The sequence below is a fragment of the Curcuma longa genome, chromosome 17, assembly GCF_044706935.1.
Source record: "Curcuma longa cultivar G26 ecotype Majalengka, Jawa Barat chromosome 17, ITB_CL_G26_1.1, whole genome shotgun sequence".
NCBI lineage: Eukaryota > Viridiplantae > Streptophyta > Magnoliopsida > Zingiberales > Zingiberaceae > Curcuma > Curcuma longa.
In genome coordinates, this window is record NC_133877.1 from 3589692 (window position 1) to 3616088 (window position 26397).

Here is a 26397-nt window from a genome sequence, read left to right on the forward strand (position 1 = left end):
CATCTCAGTGAGTCGTCTCGTCTCGGCCAGTCATCTCGTCTCGGGCATTCCTTATTTTGTTTCAGCCAGTCATCTCGTCTCGACCAACCATCTCGTCTCAGACATTCTTTATCTAGTCTCGGTCAGTCGTCTAGTATTGGTCAGTCGTTTTGTCTCGGCCAGTCATCTCGTCTCGGACATTCCTTGTCTAGTCTTGGCTAGTCATCTCGTCACGGTCAGCCATCTCGTCTCGGACATTCCTTATCTAGTCTTGATCAGTCGTCTCGTCTCGGCCAGTGATCTCGTCTTGGACATTCCTTATCTAGTCTCGGTCAGTCGTCTCGTCTCGATCAGTCATTTCATCTCGGACATTCCTTATCTAGTTTCGACCAGTCGTCTCATCTCAACCAATCATCTCATCTCGGCTAGCCATCTCATCTCGGACATTCCTTATCTAATCTCGATCAATCGTCTCGTCTCGGCCAATCGTCTCGTCTTGGACATGCCCAAACTCGTCTTGGCCAGTCGTCTTGTCTTGGCCCGTCTCGGACATGCCCAACCTCAGCTATCTCAGGCATCCCTTCTCAGCCACTCCACCCCGCGCCACCTCATCCAGGGTTCCCGTCTCAGGCATTCAGCATGCTAGCACGTCACATAGCTCCTCAAAGGAGAATGTTCTTACAAGCAAGCGTCCATATGAGAATGTACCAGCAGGAGAATGTGCCCATGGCAGTTGCAAGTTCGGTCCCCCTTGATACCCTTTCTTCTGCACATCAGGACAAAGGACGTACCAAGTTGCCAGACGCGGTTTCCTCCGATACCTCCTCTTTTACGCATAAAGCCAAGAGGAATGTGAAGCTGTCAGACCTGATTCCCTCCAGTGCCTATTTTTGTTGCACATACAGCCAAAAGGAAAGGATTATCCGAGGGAATGCCCTTTCTCAACAGGCAATTGCAGGCAGTTAGGAAGACATCACCCCACCCGACATAGAGGAACGCAACGCAGGTTATAAAAGGACTCTCCCACACTATACTCGAGGTTGGATCTCAGAAATTCTGCTCGTACTATCTTCTCTTTCGTTTATACTATTCTCATCAGAACCCTAACTTGAACGTCGGAGTGATCTGTCGGGATTCTCCAGCACCAGTTTAACCTCTTCTTTGAAGTGTGCTTTAGGTCCAGATTAGGATCCACCCCTTTGCTCAATCCAAAGATCATCTACGTCGAACGGTTCGTTAACTGATGGCTTGACCATTCGCAGTATTTAGCCGAAATAATATACAAACTGAGAAGCATATTTAGTACAGCTGAAGAGGTCGTTGCTCAGGCCTTGAGGTAGGTACCCTACAACTAATGCAGTGGAAAGGGTGAGTGAGAGGACAGTCACTGGGCTTGATGGTTACTCATCATCTACCAGAGGACCAGCTTAAGATGAGCACCTTTTTCTTGGACCACAGCTGATGGGAGTGAAAGCTCTTTCTGATCCGATCGAATCAGCCTGCGATTCTCGGTTTAGCTGGTTGACAGTTGCTCAAGCAACTATTTCTAATGAAAAAGAAAATTTGTAAGAATGGCAGATCAGTAGGTCATAAGTTGTTTGCTCATGAACAAAAGCTGGAGGAAGTTGAAGCAAACAACAAAAACACTGCCTTAATCTTAAGTTGCACAGTAGTTGTTATGGTACAAATCACACTGAGTTCTACCAAACTCCCTTCTGCTTTCGAGTGTTACAATCTTGCACTCATATCTACTGGTCATAAGAAATCTATGAACGAATTATATGCTCAGATCGAATGGTCATTACTCATTCAGTAAATGTTTATGATGCAATTGTGGAACAATCTTGGGCTTATATACATACGCCTCTCTTTTATCTGGAATCGCAGGAGTTAAAGTGCAATCTTCATGTGGTTTGCTTGCATTTGGTCTGCATCAGAAAGTTAAGAGAAGAGTCAGTTTTACTCTCCATTTGTAAAGATTGAGACACTTGATCCTCAGGTTTCCCGTATGGTTACCGCGCAAATTTGCGGAGGAGAAAGAAGTCTCAGCAGTCTCCTAGAGCTGTCGGAAGCCAATCTGAGCAACACTTTGCAGATCATCTTCCCAAAAATCCCCAACCTGAGAAAGGATTAACCTTCTTTCTATTAAAAATTTGGTTAAGTGATTGATAATTTGTAAAGTTAAATTAGTTTGAAAATGCTGGCTTGCTGAATCCGCCCTATGAAGATAAATATCAAACGACTATGCACAAATAAGATTCAATCTGACAAATGGTTCTGCAGCACTACAAAAGGATCCAACTCATGAATTTTTCATTTAACAGATTCGTAGGAAAGTTACTAGTCCCTCGGAAAGATAAAGACTTTGAAAGCATGGCTGCATTCTTTACCTGAGAGGGAGCATCTGATAAACCATAGAGAGGTGCCAATTGTGATGCAAGGCCTGAAGTCACAATGCTCTGAAGAGGAGATGCCTGAGGCTGATGTGAGTATGGATATGCTGCACTTGCCATTTCTGCCGGATAAACCGGCTGCGGCATCGTTCCTTCTCCTTGATACATCTGAATTAACAGACACAGGATAACAATTAGGGTAGCCATCACATGAGCTCCTGAGTTCAGCAGGGACATAAAGAGATGAAAGCTTACTCCTTTAGGGAAGAGATTTTCCATGTTGTGGAGTTGGGGACTCAGTGTAGACAACTTCATAGAAAGGAACTAGAACAAAATTCGAAAAGATTCTAATAAAATTCCCGATCACAAGTCGATCAGAAGTACATTAAACAATGAAAAATGCTGATACCTCGACCTGCCGCTGCAATGACTGCACATAGTTTATGATTTCGTCAAGCATCACTGCCTTACCAGTAACCTGCAAACCAAGATCAATTCGCGGAAAGGAGTTAATGGAAACGGTAAGATAAGATCTGATATCGCTGAAACTCGCAGAGGCGACAAGCTCAGTTGTACCTTGTTGCAACCAGGAACAAGATCTTGCAGGAACTTCATCCTCTTGCTAATCTTCTCTCTTCTGACCTGCCGAAATAGCACAGCCCTTAGAATTGAAATCTGAAACAAATAACAAAACTTGCAGATGAATGGTGATCCATCCTCCTACTCACTCTCTCAGCCAGGCTGTGAGCGTCAGTGGCTTGCCCTCTTCTTGCTCTTACATGGATGTAGTCCTTAGGCGGCTCAGGTGGCTTATTGTCGTCGTTATCTTTGCGCGATTTTCTGCCAATATCTCCATCCTGCTCAGTCTTCATCATTGCATTAGTTTCAGATGGTTTGCACCTCTTGGCAACAGAATTCTCGCTTGTCATCTGCCCTCGGGAAAATTTGAAGTTGTCAAACTATATAAAGATGGAATTGCAACAAAGTTTAGCAAAAGAATCGACAAGATGAGAGAATTTAGTCTCACATTTGGAGGATGTGTGGCAGAATAGGGTAAAGATGCCTCCTTTCCTTTCCCTTTTCCGGCGGAGGCTTTCCTTTTCCTGGCATTGCTATCGCTGGTGCCTCTCAAGGAGGATGCCTCCTCGATCGATGACTCCTCCCGGCCATTGCCGGGCTCCGACTGCTCCGGCGTCAAGGATCCCCCGACTCGAGACCTCATCTCCATCTCCATCAGGGCAGCGCCTAATACCCAGGGGTCGTTCCCGTTTTCCGGCGCTCCTATGCGTGATCCAGTTAGAGACTTGCTGCTGGAGGCTCTCGAGAGCTTTCCAGGCGTCTCGGGAAGCCCTAATTTCCCTGCGAAGCCGGAGGAGTTCATTCCTCCGCCGCGAGAAATCCTTGCGGCGTCCTCCGCAAGCCACGGGTCGGTTGGCAGCGGCACAAAGTGGCCTCCGGGCGATGGATTTACCGACCCCGGGAAACCTCCTCTGCCCTGCATCAGGTAGTCCAGGACGGACAGATTGCGCTTTGGAGGGGAGTTCAAGGGGGTGCTGTAACAAGAGCTGCTGGCGCTATGGAGTCGAGAGCCCACGGAAATCTCACCAGAGTTGCAGATAGTTCCCAGACGTCCGATGATCCCCCCGACGACGCCCACGTCGGAGGAGGCCTCCGGATGGCAGGACGTGGAGGAGACGAGAGAGCTGAGCTCCGACTCCAAATCGACGTCATGGCGCAGCGATTGCTTCCGATTGAGATTGAGTACGCACGGAGGTAAGTGATCGTCCGAGGCGAAACTCATCGCCGGCGGTGGTTTGGCGATGACAGAAAGCCAGTTGGAGCCCCAAAATGCCTCATTTTCCATGGCGAAGAGGTCGAAAGGAAGGATTTTTGAAGCGAAAGGGAGGAGAGAGAGAGAGAGAGAGAGAGAGAGGTGAGCGGAAAGGGAGAAGAAAAGGAAGAGGAGGAAGAGGAATAAAAAGAGGTCGGCAACAAATGCATAAAACTCTCACTCACCGCGGAAAAGATTAATTAATTTTTAATTCAATCCAATTTAAAATGGATTGCAGAATCCATCTACAGATTTTTTTAATAAAAAATAAAAAATATATTATAATTTTTAAATTTAAATAACAATTTATTAAAAATTTTAAATTTAAATTTCAATTTAAATGGATCAAGATCACTAATTCATTCATTTTTTTATTTTAATTTTAAATTTTTTAAAAAAAATAAAATTTTCAATTCACAAATCAATTCAAATTCATCACGGACTGATCCATACAGATCATAAGCTTAGATGAGTCAATTCATCTTAATCCACTTTAAAATGGATTGATAAAATTTTAACTCAATCTACTTAATTATTTAATGGATCAGATCAATTTAAGTTCAATCTAAATTGATGACTTTATACACTAAAACTTAATTGCAAACAAATTCCATTAAAATTTTGTTTTTCTTTTAATTTTATCTTTGCATAGAAATTCAAAAATAAAAAATAAAGCATTTTTAATATTTACAAACATATTTTAAATTTCTTTCGATAAAAAAAATTGCCTACGTTATTAATAAATAAATACGTTTATTATTCCACTGCAATCTTTGGATTGGAAGTCAAGAAGTGTAATTATTGTTCGTTTGCATGGATCAAGGAGTATTTTACGGGACTTAATGTAAACAAGATAAAAGAAATAATATTATTGTTCTCTAAATTTAAAGTATAAACATAATCTAATTCATTTATTAATAGACTCAATAACAGTTAAGAATGGGGATCAAATTCAAGTCAAATAATATCTTGATTTCTTTTTTATATGTTTAAATTGAATTCGTTATCTAACTTTCAATTTAAATTTATTTAATTATTTATTTAATATATTGATATAAATTTTATTGATTAGTATTATTTACAACCTAAACACATATATCTTAAGCTTGTTCATTCAAATTTAATAAAGTTATTCAAATTTATTCATTTATATGTATTAAATGAATATAAATAAATTTTTATCAAATTGAATATCAAACTTATTCTATTCGATTTATTTATGACTTTATTAAAAATTATAGACAACAATTTATGTTTTTTTTTAAATTTTAGGTAATTAAAAAAAAGTAGAAAAAGAAAATAAATGGATAAAAATAAATAATAAAGATGACTTTTTCTTTAAAAAAGACAATTGCAAAAAGAATGAAGGTCATTGTTCACTGGGTGAGACGCCACTTGCAAAAGATTAATTCATTATTAGCAATAGTGGATAGAACCTTATCAAAAGAGTAAATATATATATATATATACAAAAAAAAAACAACCTTTATTCCGTGGGGTCAGCTTCTTATAGCATTGAGCTCCATCTCTAAATTAAAAATTATATAAAAATAAATAAAATATTTCTATTTTAATCCCCAAAAAAATATAAAAGTGGGTAAAAGTTAAAAAGATACCTTTATTTTTATTATCTCCTGTATTAAAAAAATCTTATTTATAGCCCCTAGTAGCTTTGAACAAAATTGCAACAAATAATTTTGATCAAAACTATTTTATGTAGATAAAAAAAATAGTCTAACTCTTAACATTGATTAAAATTAACTTTTTGTTATAAACTATTACCTTTTAATGTGATTTTTTACATAGAATACGAAGAAAAATAAAAAATACTAACAATTAATAAATTTTTTAAAAAAACATCCAAAATTTATCCATATTCTAAGCATGCAGTTTCCCAAACTCTTGTGCTGTTCATGCTAGCCACCACATAGATGCAAAGTTCATCAATATATATTATTTTGCATAATCAATTATGAAGTGGGACTTTAATTAATTCATGATACTATGTTTTGTGTTCTTCTCATACTTTTGTTAGGGTCTGCTTTAATAATAGCAAGCATATAAAATACAATTACTTTCTTTTTGGAATATAAGTACAATAGCGAACACACTTATAATTTTTCTCTCATCTCTTTTGCTAGAAGGGCAATAATTCAGAAAATTTTAATTAATCAAATATTCATGGACTCTTTTGATTGAGAACTACTTGAAAAGAACTCTTTGTTTCTAGGTGAGGCAAGAAACATGGTATGTTTTCACACCCTCTCCCTAATTATATATACATTTATTTATTTTCAAAAAAATTATGAGTTAATTTGTTTATCTTTCTTCTATCCAAATTGCCTCTATTTATATTCATTCATTTCCAGGCTTTTTCAATCGATAAATTAAAGTTGTTGTCGCGTGATTTTAAATTTACGGGGTTGAATCACGAAAATAACATCTAGTAATGCAAGATAAGACTACACATAATAGACTCAATGTAGTACGGTCTGGATCATATTGATGAGAGTTTTATATACCAAACTACTCTTTTTTAGAAAAAGCTAAAAAATGGATTCCAGCTATAAAATGAGGACGCATGGCTTTCAACATACCAATCACCACCACATACTTTTGCTGATTTTCTTTGGAAATGGCATCTATTTCATGCTCGAGCACACATCTGATGTGAACTACACATGTGCCCCTACCTCCTTATAACAAACAAATGGTCTAATAAAATCTTTCCTTTGTGTTGATTATTTTGTTCTCTCTTCTTTTTTTTTTCTTTCAAATTTGGATACATCTTTCAATTAAGCGTTAAGTGTGTGCTTGTTTTTAATTCGATATTAATTCCTTCCTATTATCACTAATAAGTCGCTCGAACAAACCGATTTAGAAGTGATATTTTGAATGCAAGCAAAATTAAGTCTAAGTCGAGAAGATCAGGATAGATTTTGGCGAGAAGATCTAGAGAAGGAAAAGGATCGGAAGCATCAAATAAATGAGAACGATCTAATGTCCATTGGAGAGCGATGGCGCATTAGTGGTTTGCTTCAGTCTTATCTCTAGTTGTGGCACTGTTGCTCCCAATGGCACACATCGAGCAGTTGCTTTCTCAGCATTTTGTTAGTTCTGATTGAATTTTCATCCAGTCTGTCGATCAGGCAACATGGCGTTCTCATGTCTGGTACCTCTCCTGATCGATCAAATTTTACAGTCAAATTTGTGAACTTCTTCATCTCGTCATTTTTGCAATATCTTGCGAGTTCAATGAATCTTGAGCATGTTACGTTGGATAATGATTACAGTAGAGAATTCCATCAAATCCCATTTTGGCGATATATATATATTCCTCCCAGCATCCTTCCAATCCTCCAGCTTTATTGAACTCAAACTGGCTGCCAGTAGTTTTGAGGTGACTGGGGCATTCGAATTAAATAGGGTTTAATTTGTTCCCAAATCTGAATCAGAAAATGCCAGTGAAAAGAGGGTTTAATGGGATAATATTTAAATAAGTTTGGATGACAAATAATGGTCATTAAAAAAATCAAATAAATTACTAGTTTCAGGACTCTTGGCTTTAAAATCAGAATATAATGATGATTTGGAAGATTGAAATGGGTCACCATCCAAACCATCTGAGGCTTGTTATTGGGAATCATGACTATTGTCATCTTTATCTATCTTCCACAGTGTTAAATTATTGAAGAATGCTGTACAGTCAAAGAGAAGAGCATGTGAGTTTTTCCTCATCTTGTGATTTTTTAAAATAATAATAAGAATAATGAGAAAAATAATAATAATGAGAAAAGCATAGAACGATGCAGTCACAAATGAAGAGAAGAACCAGTAGCAACAATAAGTTAACATAATCCATAAATTAGCTTACAAATTAATTAAAATTTGTAAGCCCTTCTACCACTGTGGCTACCACGCCCTCTGGCATCGTAGCGTAGCCCACCCCTCGAAGAGACAGTGATACCAGCCATCTATACGAATTAATAAAATTATACGAATCCTTTGCTCACAAGTAAAAAATTCTTAAATTAATAAAATCACTAATTGAGATGAAGAGGCAGTGGTGACTAACATAGAATGATAGACCATCCACACAGCAAGCATGGTCAGATATCTTTAGTAGTTGGGTTCTCTAGCTTCTGAGTTATGGAGGAAAGCTTAACCGGTGCACATTTTGCTTCGACCGCCAAAGACTTGGCGATGCGTCGACATGGATCGCCAAATACAGAATTAGAAACACTGATGGTACAACTATTTCTCCCCTGACATGCCTACACAGTGAAGAGGTGATTGGTCTCTATTCTTAACAATGTCAGTTCAAGGACAAGTAAAAGGAACACCCTCACCTCAGTCACCACGGAAAGAGAGCTCTCTGAATGGCATTTTCCAAGTGAGAAACTCTGGCAGCTACCAGTAGGCGTCCCATAGCTTGCAAAAGTGATATCAGAGATAATGTGGTTATCATCGCATCTTAGGAGCATTTCTGGTGCCACATTATTGATGGTGTTCTTATTGTTTATCAAGTTCGGATTAAACCAGGCTGACAATGGTGGATAGTCATTCTCTGACACGTGCCCACAGATTGTTTCAGTAGCGTGCACCTTGAGAGAGATTAACAAGGGATTTCCACCTGTTTCCTCAAATATCACCAGAAGGTTGTTTGAAGCTTGTAACCATTCTCTTGGAATATGGTACCTGTCACACAATAGTGTCACTAAGATGGGCTACATTGTAGCATGACATTCCTCATTGTTGGAACGGTGAACTTATGCGGTGAATATAATTGTGGTAAGGAATTTGGAAGTATCGCTGGTTCTATAAAGGAATCCAATAGATATATAATTTAAAAAGAAAACAAAAAATGAATCAATTAGAGTTGGAACTACAATTAGAAAAAGAGAGATTAAAGAAAACTAGTTAATGTAATAAAGAATGATTCAATAGATTTGGATATCTTGTGTATAAAGCTCAATCAAGGAGTAAGATCCATGTAACAGGTCCCAAATAATGGGGACAAGCATGGATTGATAAAAGATAAAATAACTAGTTCTATACAGATACTACAAATTCCATGGATGAAGCTAACAAGAACGCTGGTTTAATCCTTATGATAGATCACAAAGGTGAACTTAATGCAATTGTTGCTGAAATTAAGCAGGTCCCTTCTATGGATACTTATGGGCAATAAAATTAAGATTGGAGAAACCATGTATGATAAGAACTTTATTCATGTTTTCTCAGATAACCTCACTGCAATTAGTTTTGTCAAGGAATCCCACACACCTTCGTAGTAGCTTCAAACCTCATGATGGAAATCAAGAACTTGGCAAGCATTTTTCAAGTGAACGGGAGGCAAATACAGGTGGAGTTTAACGTTTCTGCTCATGTTTTAGCTGAGGCTATCATGAATGAAGTCCTTTGTCACTTTGGTACAGATAAACATAATAAACTAAAAATATTAGTATAAGTTTTGCTTGCAAAAAAGAAATTATGTTTGTGTTTTTCTTGAAAAAGAGACCAGAGATGAGTTCAAAATCGATAACATAGTTCTTGATGTGTTCATTTAGTGTGTTTAGCTTCTGGACATAAAACTTGCTGTGAACCATTCAGTTATGCAGTTAGGAAATTGTATCTACATGAAAATGCAAAAACATACCAGCTTTGAGTGGGCAGGCCACAGTTGGTAGTGCATTTGCTTTCATGGTAAGTTCCACGGTAGTCACAATATTTTGAACATCCATTTTCTGGAGCTATTAGTGTCCAATACCGTCCGATCCCATGACCATTGACCCAAACTTGACCTTTTCCCATACTCCCTAAATCAAGAGCAACAGGATCATCACCTCCAGGGGCATCAAATGTTGTCTGCATTGTGAAATCAGTGATCAACAATGGCGACCAAAGGATATAGTATGTTCAACAATGAAAATATATGTGGTAGGGAACCATGCCCCTCCTTTTTCCTTCAGAAGGAAAAAATGAAGACGCAAAATATAAATGCTATGATGAGATAAGATACCACTGATATTAAGTGCAAGCTCAAGTATCTATAGTATACTGCAACAAAAAGTGAAGATAATTATGAAACGCTAACATAAAAGGTGAGGGTGCATTTACTTGGAGGGTGGGTAGGAATTCAAAATAGAGGGGAAAGGGGAGGGAGAAAGATAGACATCTCATGTACTTTGAGCAAAATGAACGAATAGCAAGGAATAAAGGAGGAATCCCTTGGTCTCTCTTTTCCACTTAAATTGATCTGTCCAAAATTGGATGAGAGGAAAGAAAATGACAGAAGACTGTCAAAGCTCTTTCTTCCAAGAACACCAATGAGCATTGACACAGGCCAGCCATCGCTGGCACCAGATGCCGCAGTCACATTCCCAACTTGGGATGCAGAGGTTGGGCTTTGGAGAAGAGTGTATGAATGGAATTTTTCAATTCCTTCTCGTCCAAGTAAACAATTTCCCCCTTCTCTTCTCTTCCCCTTTTCCCCTCTCCATCCTCTTCTTCCTCTCCTTTCTCTTCAATCTCCCTACCTCCAAGTCAACATAGCCTCAAACACATAACAAGCCATGCTGGCAATGTGGTGGTGGCTTATTGCACACAAGGTAATTAATACTGTACATGTTCCACACGTTAAGATTGGAACCATGCCGATCCTTCATGTATCAAATAAAAAGATAACAAACCAAAATAGTATAATTACCCAACAACATAAAATCGCATTTGAAATTCAAAGTTTGAATCCTATTCATAATCTGCATCAAGTGTGTTAGGCTTGTGCTTAGTATCACATTTAGTTCTTATAGAAAATATTGAAACTTAAAGGTCAGTGAGATAACAATCCGTCTTCACTCATTAAACATCTTATAAATTGACAATTTCCAGAATTGTCATTTGAGATTAGAGAAGAACCAATCATCCATGTAAAACCAACTGATTAGCTCTAGGTAACTATGAGTTTCATAACTTTCATTAACACAAGACAGACTAAAATTGGAATATAGGACTCACTTTGACTGTTACTTGAAATAATTTGTTGTTGATTGGTACACAAGAAAAATGAAAAGTGCTTCAATTCTCTTTTCACTCCTGAAAATTGACTAACCTTGTACCATGTGAAGGAGGATGGAACTGAATCAAGCTGCAAGTCTTTCCAATCTGCATCCTCTTGATTCTCAGGGGAATATAGCTTTGTATGTTCTCCCATCAGTCCTACCTATTTTTCAAGGGGGAAAAAACTTACAGTTACTCTTAGCATCAAGGAATCAGGAAATCTGTAAGAAACTGGACAGCACGGCCAATGCTCTATAACTGTGCACACAAACAAAGAGAACATGAAAATTATCATTGAAATTCATGCCTTTGATTTAAGTCCATATAATCAGAAAGAAAAACACTAGAATGGTATGAAGCCCAAACTGAAGTCAGCAAGGTAAGATACCCAATCTCATAGACTATTGATTTGGTACCGATAAAGTGAGATCCAGAAGCCAAAAAAACGATACTGTTAGTACCATGGCTACATAGGCATGCCAATATGATGGGGAAACAGATATAAAATTAAATTGTTATCAAGCTAAAGAATGAGAACATGCCTCCTTTGAAAAACTACTGCCTATACTTTTGCTAGTTCTTCCACAATCGTTACAACAAAAACTTCTCTCCATGAAAGAATAGTAGCTAGAGGATAACAGTTCTAAACTTAACCAAGATAAAATATTCAAAATAACCAGTCAGAGGAGATTAATTCATGTGGCAAAAATATACACCAATAATCAATGCTAAAGCCAAAAACCAAAATATAGAGATTCTTTAACATAAATCAATGGTTATATTCAGATGGCATACAAACCAAAGAGTGAATACACAACCATCTCATTTTAGCTATCTATAGTGAAAAGTTGAAAAAAAAAAAAACTAGAATAAACAAATAAAGCATACCTGATATGTCCACAAAAAATTAGAAAGGTTGACATCCCCATTTCTGAAACCACTAAGCTTCATTTCTCCTCTAAATCCTGCTCCATCTTTCTCCAGGAAAGCACCATAATTCTACATTGAAAAAAAATAGTGTTGGTTGGTGTAGCTTATACAGAAGGTGGCATTTAAGTAACTCAATTGATTAGCCATCATGTCAACCAGCAGCAAAAAAAAAAAAAAAGAACAACCCGATGCACGATACTCTCACTAATGCGGGGTCCCAAGAAAGGATCTATTGTACGTAGCTTTATCTTACTTTGCAAGAGACTATTTCCAAGACTTGAATCCGTGACCTCCAGGTCACACGGTAGCAACTTTACCGTTGCGTCAAGGCTCCTCTTCTATCATGTCGACCAACAGATTAATATAAATCTGATGGTAAAAAGTAAAGAACCCGTATATCCAAGGGCAAGTTAAATTAATGTTGAGAAGTTGATGAATAGAATTACAACTGATACATAGTGATGTGGCTTATGTATAGTAAAAAAAATTGACTGTCAAAACAATTCTTTTTTATGTTATTCTTCAGTTGAGTGAATAATAAAATTACCCATCAGAAGATAACAGTTCAGCTGTCTACCACAAAAATTAAACCACAATCCCATAATATATTGTATTCAAGTTAGAATTAAACCAGTCAGAGTTAAAGAGACAAAAATTGCTTGTAAGCAAATGATGAAAGTGTCACCCTACCACAATCCCATAAAACACAAAGATCATACATAGGGCAGGTGGGCCATTTGATCTAACATCAAGCGTTAATCCAAAACTTCTTATATCCGTGTATCTACTCTGGTATCCATAGTTCCATGAAAATGAGGAAGCCATCCATTGGGTATGGAGGATGATTCGATCTAGCATTGGGTGGTATTATGAATATTTTGTACTGTTGGATTTTATTTATCGTATGCTAGCAACAGATAACAAACTGTACAAACCATTATGCCGCGCAACCATATGTATGTTGAGGGACTCGTTGGATAGCCCAACTCGGTAACTCAACTTAATTGACCTCAACATAATTGACTGAGACTTTCTTAAGGATGAGAAGACACCAGCAAAGCTGACATATCCAGATTGGAACAGCTAAGTAGGTTTCAATTACTATACGAAGGGTTGACTTCTGGAAAACACGAATACAAACAAAAGCATGAAGTTTCTTTAGAACCTTCAACTTCTATATTCTTGATTCATGTTTTGATTGGTAATAATCATTAAATCAACCATGTCAAGGAAAAAAATTTATTCATGTTCTTACAAAATGAGTCCTGAAATTAAGTAGCTTTTTAGCTTGTCAAACAAAATATACATACTAGAACAAAACAGTTGAGGGTGATCTACATACAAAAAATATATATCGAGAAGATATTCTATCTTCTACTTATTTGTGGCATGGATCTTGCAGTTCAGGCCATATAAAATCGGATAGGAACCATTAGTTCATATAGAAAATGGTATAAACAGATTAAAAATAGAAAAATAAATAGTACCTGCAAGCCAACAGTCTCAGACAATAAAACTAAATCATTTGATCCTTCAACCAGATGAATAGGCTGCTTTACCGGAATCCAATTACCAACTTTACTGGCTTAAATTTCACAGAATGTTAGATGAAAGAAAGGCAGCAAAAGAATATTATTCTGGAATGTAAATATAAAGTAGAAAATATTAGATGCATGTGTAATTACAAACTATGTTGACTAACTAATTGCCTAGAATGGCAACCAATTTGTTAGAGATCTCAAAAATAGTTGGCAAAAATATAACTATCCAATAAATACCTGAAAGACGACCATTCACAAACACTTGAACCATATCACGTGTTTTGTTAATTGTAAGCATTGGAAGTATGCCCTCTTCCTCCCAAAATGCAAGATCTTCCTTGGTGATGTTTAATCTGGATAAAAATTATTAGATCGACAATGAATGAGACTAAAACTCAAGATTATATATTTGCAACAAATAACTAACTAAATTGGCTTTGTCATTTTGATTACTTAATCTGGCACATCGGCAATGCTTAAATCACATAATTGCATTCTAGATAGTAGATGAAACTCTAAGAGTCCAGAGTTCCAAGTATTACTTTAAATATGTAATGAGAGACACTGGTACTGGTCTGACAAATTGTCATTAACCCATGCAGTCTGGTCCCAACACCGAGATATTTGAGCTATATACTTGTACTACCTACAATCTTTTTAAAAATATGAAAAGCCTACAAATGGTACAAAGCAAAATCTATCATTGAACAGCAGTGGCAACAGGCGAGGTAATATTTAACAGTCAGCAAGAATTTACCTCCATGTAAAACAAAGGTCAGCAATTTTGTCAAGAGCTAGCTAAGCTATCAAGAGATAAGACCACAATTAACAAATGCAACAATAGTTCCAATCTGTGTCAAAAGGGCCACAGAGCAAAAAATTAAAGTATGACTTGTAATTAGCTTTGATAGAAGTTCATATGGACTGGTATTTATTGGTCCAACCAAGGAATGGTTAGAAACTATACCACAATACTGGATGCTATTCATGTTTGTCATAGTTTCCTTCATACAGTATAATTTCAAGAAATAATAATACTATTAAATCCAAGAAATTTTCAAAATCAATATCAGACTGTTATCCAATACATTGAACAAAGATTCACTCCAGGAATCATATCAACGCTTTAGTCCAAAAGAAATATATTTCTAATCTTTGACAGTTCTATCTAGAAGCTGGAGGGTTTAAAATCCACAGAAAGCTTTAGGCACACAATGTGACAAATAAGACCATGGAAAATTACAACTAAAAGACCTCAGATGGAAAATCACCTCAACCCTAATGAGTTACAAAGCTAGAAGAGAAAAAATTACCTCACCGCTAATGAATAACAAAGCAAGAAAAAAAATTACAAACCTAGAAAGTACAAGAATAGATCAGTGCGGGTCATACCTTCATTTCACCAGCTAAACAAATTCTACTATAAAGTTCCTGAATTCCACATAAGCAAGCATGCATACAGTATAAAAATGCTCTGTTTGTTATATACCTGGTAGAGTACCATAAATAATCAGAGATGTCCTTCGTAACATTCAAATGCTCAAATATGCCTTGAGCTGTGAAGCTGTTATTGCCCCATGCACCAATTGGCTCTTGAAAGGTCACCCACTTATTTGAAAAAAGAGTGTTTTTATTATATAGCACTACATGTCCGTGTTTAGTTGCATTTGAATAGCTAGGAGAAGCAGATTCGATAGTTTTGATTGAAGTTTGACTAGTCACCTGGAAAGCATAATTTAAAATAAACAAATTTAAGTAATAAAAACATAAACAATAGAAACCTTTCCAATTAACTGAGTAGCAAGTAACAGTTGGCACAATTCGGTTTATCGGCTTAGTGAGGAAAACTGAAACCAAAGTAAAATATTTCAGTTTGGAAATTTCCAGTTTGGTTTTAAAACCACTTTGAAGTTTTCGGTATGGTTTTGGTTTGGTTCAAGTCAAAATTGTTAAATGAAAAATCAATTAAAAACTAGTTTACAAACAATAATAAAAATTATTATAATTTACAGTTAAAAGAAGTCATAATAATTGATATGCTAAGTTATCTATATTTACATATGTAAATGCTATAAACTTTTTAATGGTTCTGTTCAATTTTAACAATTTGTACAAATTCAAACCAAAATTGGTAATTTTACCAAGTATCCAAATTGAAACTGAACCAATAAACTAACAAATTGAAATTTTCAATTTGGATCAGTTAAGTTTATCAGGTTCCGATTATCAAAAATGCCCATCCCTAGTAGAAAGTAACCATGTCAAGCATCATCAATCTTAACTAAGATACAATTAACTTTATCAACTTCATTTACAACAATTGGTCATCTAAGTCGCATATGCTTTGGCAGGTGACCAAACCACCTTTTTCTTTAATGGAGATCATTTCAATTACCTATTGCAAGGTGATCCATGTTCTATAGAATAGAGAATAGACATGAAGCGTTACTGCACATGTAATAGTACATCAAACTTCTATCATATTTCTCTATCCTAACCATAATAACAGCAATTTTAGTTTAGTTTTAATTGGGCTATCTCCAATGAACATAATAACCATATCTTAGACAGGTTTCATCAAGCTCAGACCTAGTTTTGCATGACTAGTTGCCAAATTGCAGGGATAAGAAAGCACCATGAAAATAGTGTGTTTTGCATCTGCCTCTGAGCCCCCTACCACCGATCTCAAAATGCACTGACATATTGTGATAAATTTTACTTATGATATCATTATATAAGGAGATCTCCCCCTCCATTTTCCTACAAAAGGAAGGTCTGACTCTGACTGAATGAGCTTGGGCATAAAAAGGCCTATTCAAGTCATGATCCCTACAGTCCATTATAAGTTTAGCAGTAACTTCCATCTTATACATTTCAAATATTATAGTTAACTACTATTTGATCAAAATCTAAAATAACATAGCCGCTGGCTAATATGATACCAAGAAATAATGCTTTTACACTTCCTTTTGTTACTGTCGTCCAATCATAAAAGAACAAGTTATGGGCATGTCCAAGTTTCCAACCAAACATAAACACATCACTACAAAGTATGAAAACCAGTTTATGTTGGTCTAGCAAGTACTGTGAAAACAAGGAGCGTTCAGGCTTCTACCAAAAAAAGTCATATTAATGGTTGTCCCTTAAATCCCAACTTAAACATCTAGGCTTTAGGATTGGACCTCAAAATATACTATATATTTACACCTAACAAAGTTTACAGTTAATTCAAACACTCTCACCAAAATGTTCTTTCTGAAATTATTGCCATTGCATCCTTTTTGTGCCAATAAATTTTCAATCTGGCGTTGGCTAATAACTATTGTCCAACTATTGATGACAATAAATAGTATAATTTGATTTTAAAAAGGAAAAAAGGAGAAAAACTTATTCAAAGAAGTTCATATCTCAATATCGAAATCTGACCTTTGCAGTGTTGAAAGCAGTGTGTATGCAATTAGGCAAAATGCTCACAGACCAGGGCGGAAGAGTATAAGTTCCACCAAAAATGTTCACAGTAACTGTTTTTTGTTCATCAATGTTTGCAAGAAAAGCTGAGCAAATGCTCACATTCTCTGAGACACTTTTGCTTGTGTCTACAAATTCACTAGCATAAACATGTGCCTGTCAACACAAAAAAGAAATTTTAACTTGAACCAAAATAAAAAGCCAGCATACTGAACAATGATATCATGCTAAATCTGCCTTATGAAAATTTATTCAATATAACCATCTAAGATATTGAAGATTAATCACAATGTTGCCACAAGTGTCACCAACATCTACTGATTTTTTTTGGAGATACAGAAAGTCTAAAACCAGAAACAAACATGTATTACGCATCTAAAGACTTTCAGGACACTGCCAAAAACACAGTTCTTCCAGTTACATGATAAGAGTAATCAATAAAATCCTTACAAATACCAATGCTTTTAGGAAATCTCTTAAGTTGGTGAGTTTACTAAAAAGAAAAGCATGGCTTGTTTCCATAAGCAATTGCAACTTTTGCTCTAATGTTCACAAGACTGACAACATTAAGATTCCTAGAATAATATGAGAAAATTGCTATATGCTTGTCATCTTGTATGCAATTTGAATTAACAAATGCATATATACAAATTTTATTATGTTAAAATGAAATTAATCATCCATTTTTGAACCATCCTTTTTTCACATCAACCTGTTTAACAATACTCATAAAGAATATACATTATGTGTACTAAATAACAAGGTGGAATACTCTTACAGAAGTCGGAAGTGCTTCTATTTATAATATGAATAGTATTCATAAGAACATTATAGTAATTATCACAAATAGGAGAAAACATTGTTTCTAGAAAACTTCTGAAGATACCTGAGCATAACAGATTAAGCTGTAATATCTATTATAAATTGGGTTTTGGTTCTATTAGTTGGTTCCTCTCTCATCTTGAAGAGATATTAGGCATATATTACACATTGAACCTAGGTGTTTTCATGGTATATCATATTGAAAAGATAAGAAAACTATAAGCAATTCTTCATCAACAACAAAATTATTCTGCACTATGTTAGTAATTAACAGCATACTTCTTGCATTGGACCCAATTTAACATATTGTGGTCCATCATCAACAGCAACAAGAGCCGGTTCACAAAGCTTAATAGCTGCATGTAGATCCTTCAAATGTCCCCACTTAGGTTGGGTTAAAAGGCCTGATGAATTCAAGAACTATTAGTGAACACTATTTTACCAAAGATAAGTATTTAAGACAGGTAATAATAGAAACAATTTGGGATAATAAAGCTTACAATTCAGTCGATAATTTATATGTTAATATCACATATTTCACATACCATATTCATCTATTGGAGCATCGTAATCATAACTAGTTGTTTGCAAGGGACCACCAGCTGTCCGGCCAAAATTCGTTCCACCAAAAAACTGGCATCATTTGAATGTCAAACAATATATTTGAAAAGTCAACTTTTTTAAGTTGGTAATTAGAATAGTACTAGTTAACACATCCATAGAAGAGTTAAATTTGCAGGCATTCATCCAGCAAGAACTTGAGGACAACTCAGATAACAATACCACGATATTATGGTACAGTAATTATTTCCAGCTTATCTGTAGAATTAAAAGGAGTGGAGAGACAAACTTTGTCATCAAATCAGAGAAAATTTGGTAAAACAACTAAAGAAATTATATAAATTATACAACAAGCTGAACAAATTATAGTCCAACTTAAGTAGATCAGCTGAAGAAATATCTTTTTTCAGCAAAGCTCTGCAAAGGCGATCTGATGAAAAAATCAGTCTACTCTAGTTTTTATATATCTAGGTTTGTTTGGAGTAAGACATCTGATTTTCTTAGGTTTTTTTTTACTTCTATTACACAGATATGCAGCATAAATCATTAAAACGTGCTAGAATAGTAAAGAGATCAGAAAAAAAAAAGTTGGAAAGACAAGGTGCACAAAACATAATCTTAAGCTCAAGTTGTGTGGTTAGAATTTTGGCCCAACAAGATTAAATGTGTGCACAAGTTATATATATACACACAACGTTGAACATGTGTTCATCAAGACATTTTTCACCAACAAGGCACATAGAAGATAGGACCCAGAAAGAGTAAACATTCAAACCAATGAATCACTTTAAACATATAGCTTATATCAAGCTATAGAAAAGATTTTAATTTGGATATTTACTTTACCATGTAATAGTTATGATAGCTTCCTCCCCTTTGAAAGAAACGAGCAACTGCAAATGCATTGTCTTGAACAGGTCTATGAGGCACCCTTCCACCCCAAGAAGCAAACCTGACATGTGCAAGATTCATCCAGTGAAACATGTAATACCAACAAATTTATTTTATTCACAGAACATACCACTTGTATTATAATCAGTAAAGCATTACTAGAATATAAAGGGAAATTAGATTATGAGGGGAAAATGTTCCAAGCATTTCGTGGTGTTCATAATTACAGAGAAAAGAAACAAGTTAGCAATAAAGTGGCACTAATAAGCGCCATCATACCATCCATTCCAGTCCTCTGTCCAAAGTGCTGGCTTACTGTAAGAATTTGGCCTAAAACCATCACAATAAAATGCATTGCAGGAATCAATCTGCGAAGTTTAAATCAATTTCAAGTGAGCTACAAAACTAAAGTCAGAATACATATTAGGAAACCCCATTCATTACATAAAGAAAATAGAAGTAATAAGACCCATCTCAACTAGCTTTCTCAAAGAGATTATGAAAATAGATGATAATAAAGAAACAAGAACTCTTGTCTTGTGAGATCCTTACGATGTTTTCAGGAGCATCAGTTTGCCTGCACATTACCCATGGCACACCTGCACCGAGGCTAAGAGCCATATCAGCAGCCCATTTAACATAGTCCTTGCCACCTTGCCCATAATGGCCTTCAATGTTTCCATATTCATTCTCAATCTGTTGAATGTTTTCAAGGTTAATTAAGAGAATATATTAAACTAGAGCCAAGAAAGATTATATCAAGCCAAGAAAGATTATAGCAAGCTACAGAAGCATAAAGTTACCCATATAACTTTCTGTTTACCACAGATTTATCTGACTAAGAGTGAATATAAGAACACATTTCCTCACTGATTTCAAACAAAAATTACAACAAAACTACAGGATAGTGTAATAATTGTATGCCCAAAAAACCATTTCAAAGATAAGAGTTATGATGACCTAGCCACTTAGGTGGCAATGTGACAAAGCCACTTAGGTGCATTTAGCTAGGTATTGTATAGCAATACAAGAAAGGATAAATTTGGCAAGCACATTAAATGCTAATCTCAACAATGTCAACATCTCTAAATAACTGTGGCTCACAGCCTGTTATTGCATAAGAGGCAAATGTAAAAAATCACCGTAGCAAGCATTTATTTGTAGGTTTAAGATTTGAAGATATGGAATGTATAATGTTTGTTTTCCTCTCACAATGAAGAAAATATATAATAGGCTGAATTTTAAATGCTTCAATTATATACATAGTGCTTCAGTTGTACAAACAAGAAAATGTCAAGTAAATCTTGACTAAACCCATAGTCAAAGCATTCAGCCATTCTTAAAACTAACAGTTGGAAACTAAAAGTCTGTTGATTTGTTCAGGATTTGTAGCATTTCTTGTATTGATGAGCCAAAAAGCATTTGCATAAAGGAAAACAATCAATGAAATTAGTAGCAAATCTCCAATTTTATTAAAATTAGATACTCCAAAGTTTTTACTTTTAATTCTTTCAACGAGACTATGTGAGTTCTCATACAACCTGCAATAAAATGATTGGACCACCTTGCCATGAAAATAACATTTCCTGCTTCATCAGATCAACAATCTTTTTGACAAACCTTTGCATTTCATCCTGTAAAATACCAAGTATCATCAAAGATGTACTTGCATAACAGCAAAGACAATACCAAACTAGTTACAGTCATGAAATCCTGATATGGAAATCAATATCTCATGTTTACTGGGGAAAGAAAAAAGACCAAATCTGAGATAATTTTTTTTTCTTAACAAATGAACTAGAAATATTTTTCCTTAACAAATGAGCCAGAAAAAGATTCTTTTTTCCAATTTAAGGAAACCAAAAAAGCAAACTATATTCACTTTGTATTTGTGGTGAGTTACTAAATTGGATAAAAGACCTACCAAAGAGAAACCACTTTATTGTTTAAGATGGCCTTTGTTGATTAGAAACATAAATAGGACTTATTTACTAGAATGGCATCAAATTAGCACTATGGATCACAGTAAGATACAGAAATAACTGGGACAAAAAGTACAATTAAAAAAGTCTGAGGGACCAGGATGTATCTTTATAGGTGATCCAATGCACATCAATAAAATGGACTAGTACATAGTGGTCTAGTGTTTTAATTCATTTAAGTAAAGGCATAAAAAATGTCAGCTTAACTTACTGTCGACATAAGGAAGCAGACATGAATAGGGATTTAGTTAACTACTGTTGAGTTAGTATACTAAAAACAAATCCACATGCATCAAAAGGGAGAGGAGGTTGTAGGGTCTAGTTTTTATACAATTAGATATGACCAACAAAAAAAATGTTGATCAATTCAAGATGCTTAAAAATTTTCCTTGAGCTTTAGAACAATAGTAACTTAGAGACTAGTCAAAACAAATAAATAAATAAAATACAAGAATAAACATGAAACTGCTTGTCCAGCATGGTCTTCTAATTTTCTCTAAAGGGATGCCAAAAGATCAAGAAGTTTATTCCATTCAGAATATAATTGTTGAGCATGATAAGTCATGTGTTAAAATAAATAAAAAATAAACAAATATATGTTCCTAACTAAATGAAATAGAAAATTGTAAGGGGAGTTTTAGAACAGATACAAAGTGAAATGCATGCCACACCAGAAAGCATGATACCTCAAAAGGTTTATTTTTTGTTCGAAATATGATGCCAGGAATGTCCCTTAACCAAACAGGGAAACCCCTAGAGTAAAACATAAGCAAAAAAGTGTTAGCAACAGCATCATAAAAGAAAGGTTGTTTTCATCATTCAAACCCTGTTCAATTGTATGGCAACAAGCTTTGCACTATGCCAGCCCTGTTATGGCCAGCCCTTGAATAAGGACACTAACTCGAGTATAATTTTAATGGTTTTCTTTAGATGTTTTTAGTAGGTATTGATTCCTAATCCTCTGAAAGAGAAGACTACTTTGTACAGAATTACAGTAACGAAATTGAAGTTACAAGCAAGAGTGTGTTGCAATCAAGTGAAACATGTCATAGCATGTTACTACTTGGCCATTTTTATTGGAAGTAAATGAAATATGGATATTTTACAACTATCCTCTTTCCGATCTACGCATCAACCTGCTGTATTTACAATAAAAAAGCCAAGAGCAACAAGAGTGAAATTTTTCAGAATAGATTGTAAAGTTTATTTGACTATTTTCTAATTGGCAAATACAAACCAACTTCATTTTTTATTTGTTTCTTTAAATGAATACTGAACCGAGTTTAGAGAGAAAAAAAAAACTTACACTAATTCTTTGGAAATGAATTTTTTACTGTCTGATTTAAATAGAAGAGAAACAAATTGTAGATCTTGAAAAAGTTCAAAGGAAAAGAAAATAGGTGAAATAGATATCCATCTAAAAATATTCAGATGGCAAATGTGACATGAGAAAATATCGAATTATATTAGATCTTAAAAAGACAGACCCAAAATTCCACTCAGCACAAACATAAGGGCCAATGCGGAGATGAAGGAATAGTCCTTGTGAACCAATGAACTTTGCAAACTTCACGAGATCATATCTTCCTTGAAAATTATACTGCAAAGAAAGGACCACAAGTGAGATGAATAAATAGGATAATCCTTCAATGAAGGGAAGCAAACCTGTACCATTGCAATAGTCGCACAATTACCTGACCTCTGACTGGTTCATGCCCATTCCAGAATACATATGTTTGTATCACATCAGCACCACCTTCTTTGCTCTTAGCTATCAACCCAGGCCACATCTACCAGGTTCACAATCAAATAATCCAAAATGAGATGGATACAGCTATATAAGCAACTATTACTAGAATGCATCTGAAAATGCACTAAGACAGGCAATAAAGTGAAGAAAAAATAGTAAACATAGCAACTACTATATTGACACTCTACCACAAACTGCTTTGGGATGATGATACAAACCACGCTATTCGATGAAAATGCAGATAATGAAACATGCCAACACACTCAGAGGACTATTCAACAATTAAAACCTAACATATTTTGCACTGGAAAACACATAAATCTGCTAATCTAGATTGAAATTAAAGGAATGATATTAGTTGAGACATATTTGACATTCTACCTAAGCAATTGGTTATATTATGCGATCGATTATACATTATCTCAGATATTTGATCTTCAACTTATACAACTCCACGTATGCCTGCACTAATGTACTGCATGATAAAAGTTTTACAAAACTAAAAAAAATTGCAATATCGAAACACTCGTTGAGCCAATTTAACCGAATATTCACTCCGAATAGCGGGAAAATTCAACCGAAAACCAGGGGCATACATCAGGCGTCGCTCGGGGGTAATGGATCCCAGAGGATATAAGCATGCGACGCTTTCCCCCAATTATGATGGCCCGGTGGTCGTAGCTGACATTGAAGGGTTCGAAGAAGGCGGCCGTCGCCGCCGCCCACAGCATCGCCGCAACGAAAGCGGCGACGAAGAGAACCCCGTGGTTGATCAGAAACCCCAGCATCTCCCTTCCTGTTGGTTCCTCTTCAGATCATACTCCACTCCGCCACGAAATCGATAGGAAGCAAGATCAGAAGGTGGCTATGGATTGCTTGAAGGGGAGGGGGAATTGGGCGGATATATAGGAGTTGCGAGTTGCGACTACGGAGTGAGCAAGCGAAGTGCATTTTGGTAAATGAGCGCAAATGGTGTGAGTTTTTGGATCAACGCATCCAGTACACGTCACGTTGCTCGGTAGTCGGTTCGTTGACGTCTAAGGGCATCTTTGGTGGGAGTCATCGGAGAGTTCTTGCGTCTCTTCCAATACCATGCCACATAAAAAAAACCAAACTATTCATTTTTTTCATCGTAAAAAAATATCCTAACAACTCTCATTTATACGTCCTGATATCCTTACCTTGATGCTAAAGTAGAGTAAACCCTCGGAGCATAATTAAGTTGGTTACAACGCAGCAGAGTTATAGAAGAGAGTAAGAGTTTGAATCCAGGTGAAACCAGGTAATATCCTCCTATTTCATGATCAATTGTATTTATCTCTTCACATATAGTCGTGAAACTTACCGCTAAGATGACGGATTCCATATTCTATCTTTTAAGAAGATAGAGTAGAGTAATCAATAATTAATTATGAAACAGAACCATATATATATATATATATATATATATATATATGAAATCTTTATTATTATTATTAATTTTTCATATTTCCAATGTGTTTTCTAACATGTTCTCATAGCTCGAACCACTTTAACAATGAGCATGCTTACAATAAAAATTATTATAGTACGTAGAAATTCATTTACTATCGGTGCGAATGCATGATAATTTTACTACTTTCAAATTCTCTCTGCAATTTTAGCGGATCGATATTTGTTATAGTAATCAGTGTCTTCAAAAAACTTGACCTTTTTGATCAATGATTTGATCAATGTTGATAGTGGCCCATAACTTCACAATGATCATGTCTTTACTGACAGATTAAAGGACTATGTTTTCGTCGAGAAATCAAAATTGTTATGATCATGTCTTTATTGACAGATTAAAGGACTATGTTTTCGTCGAGAAATCAAAATTGTTCTTCTCGAGTAATCTATTTTTGATACAGAAGATAACCTTTTAAGTTATTTGTCGCTAATAGATATATTTGTTGGAAATCAAATCCGATATGCTTATTAAAGATTTCCAAGATTTCAAGAATACTTGATCACGGAGAAATTCCTATTATGAGAAAACTTGACCACGAAAAAACTCTCTTAAGGAATGTAATAATTTTGTTCTTTATATAATCATTGTACAATGTGTATATATTTACATATTGAATTAAAGAAAGACATAGAGAAAATTTCTCCAATTTGGTTCTTCCTCAAATCCTGTCGTTTCTTTTCTTGTTGCATTTTTGTACTTCATCAATACACTACTTTGTGTTTTTGTACATGGTGCGGTGAGCGTGGATCGAACACGTAATTTCTTATATACAAACGACGAGGAGAGCGTGCTTTACTAGCACTTCTATGCGGCGTTATTGTGAAAACCACGGCATACTACAACAATTTTCTTGCGTCGGGCGTCCTCAACAAAATGGTCGGGTAGAACGGAAGCATCGGCATTTATTGGAGGTCACTCGAGCATTACTTTTTCAGTCACACTTGCCGCATTCATATTGGGGTGATGCCTTACTTACAGCAAATTACCTGATCAACCGTCTTCCTTCCTCTGTGCTGAATTGGAAGACACCGCTAGAAAAGCTCACAGGTACGACACCTTCACTATCCCATCTACGAGTCTTTGGTTGCTTATGCTACATTGGAGTGGTCAACCCTGCCGGTGACAAACTATCTCCTCGAGCTCGAAGATGTATTTTCTTGGGCTATGCCGGACAAGAAAAAGGTTATCGTGTGATGGAACTTGACAATAAGCAAATGCATATCTCACGGGATGTGGTGTTTTATGAATCTGTATTCCCTTTCAAAGGACACAATTTGCTCACACAGGATGTTGAGCCTATGTTACCATTGTTATTTCCTGAAACGCAAGCACCTAGCTTGGTCGCTTCTGGTACAGATAATTCCACATCTCAGTCAAATGATATTGTTGCTACCAGACAGCATATTTCCGATCCTCCTACTGTAAGTGAGCCGAGCACCACTCATTCTTTTCCAACAAAAGATGAGCAGTTATCAGAAGCACCAGTTGGCCTGCGTAGAAGCAATCGCAATAGAGAGAAACCGGCCTGGATGTCTGAATATGTCACACTATTAGCGCAATCCAACATTGACACCAACATTATAGATTCAGAACCATGTGCCATGGAGGAACCACAGTATTACTCAGATGCTAAAGGACATCTCGCCTGGGAGGTAGCCATGAAGGAAGAATTACAAGCGATGGAACAAAATCACACCTGGT

At 35.9% G+C, this 26397-nt stretch overlaps 2 protein-coding genes across 4 annotated transcripts; both read right to left on the reverse strand.

The window, feature by feature from the left end:
• Positions 1 to 1604: 1604 nt before the first annotated feature.
• Positions 1605 to 4300, reverse strand: LOC141848640 (uncharacterized). The gene is made up of 8 exons (XM_074736690.1): positions 3400 to 4300; positions 3101 to 3301; positions 2949 to 3014; positions 2782 to 2850; positions 2628 to 2696; positions 2370 to 2540; positions 1996 to 2098; positions 1605 to 1907 (listed from the first exon to the last, which is right to left on the reverse strand). The coding sequence occupies exons 1-7, from the start codon at positions 4234 to 4236 to the stop codon at positions 2036 to 2038; spliced, it is 1476 nt and encodes a 491-aa protein (XP_074592791.1). The 5' UTR covers positions 4237 to 4300; the 3' UTR covers positions 1605 to 1907; positions 1996 to 2035.
• Positions 4301 to 8022: 3722 nt separating this feature from the next.
• On the reverse strand, positions 8023 to 24088 carry LOC141811771 (beta-galactosidase 15). Of its 3 annotated transcripts, XM_074699823.1 has the most exons (20): positions 23804 to 24088; positions 23152 to 23247; positions 22945 to 23057; positions 22144 to 22210; positions 21017 to 21109; positions 20028 to 20171; positions 19755 to 19843; positions 19431 to 19536; positions 18569 to 18656; positions 18303 to 18427; positions 17160 to 17357; positions 15223 to 15455; positions 13971 to 14086; positions 13680 to 13777; positions 12151 to 12261; positions 11315 to 11425; positions 9863 to 10071; positions 8553 to 8901; positions 8279 to 8477; positions 8023 to 8177 (listed from the first exon to the last, which is right to left on the reverse strand). In XM_074699823.1, the coding sequence occupies exons 1-19, from the start codon at positions 23993 to 23995 to the stop codon at positions 8313 to 8315; spliced, it is 2703 nt and encodes a 900-aa protein (XP_074555924.1). In that variant the 5' UTR covers positions 23996 to 24088; the 3' UTR covers positions 8023 to 8177; positions 8279 to 8312. The 3 variants fall into 3 exon arrangements, with proteins under 3 accessions (XP_074555924.1, XP_074555922.1, XP_074555925.1); XM_074699821.1 differs by having other exon boundaries at positions 8023 to 8477; XM_074699824.1 differs by lacking the exon at positions 23804 to 24088 and having other exon boundaries at positions 8023 to 8477; positions 23157 to 23238.
• Between the last annotated feature and the right edge of the window lie 2309 nt (positions 24089 to 26397).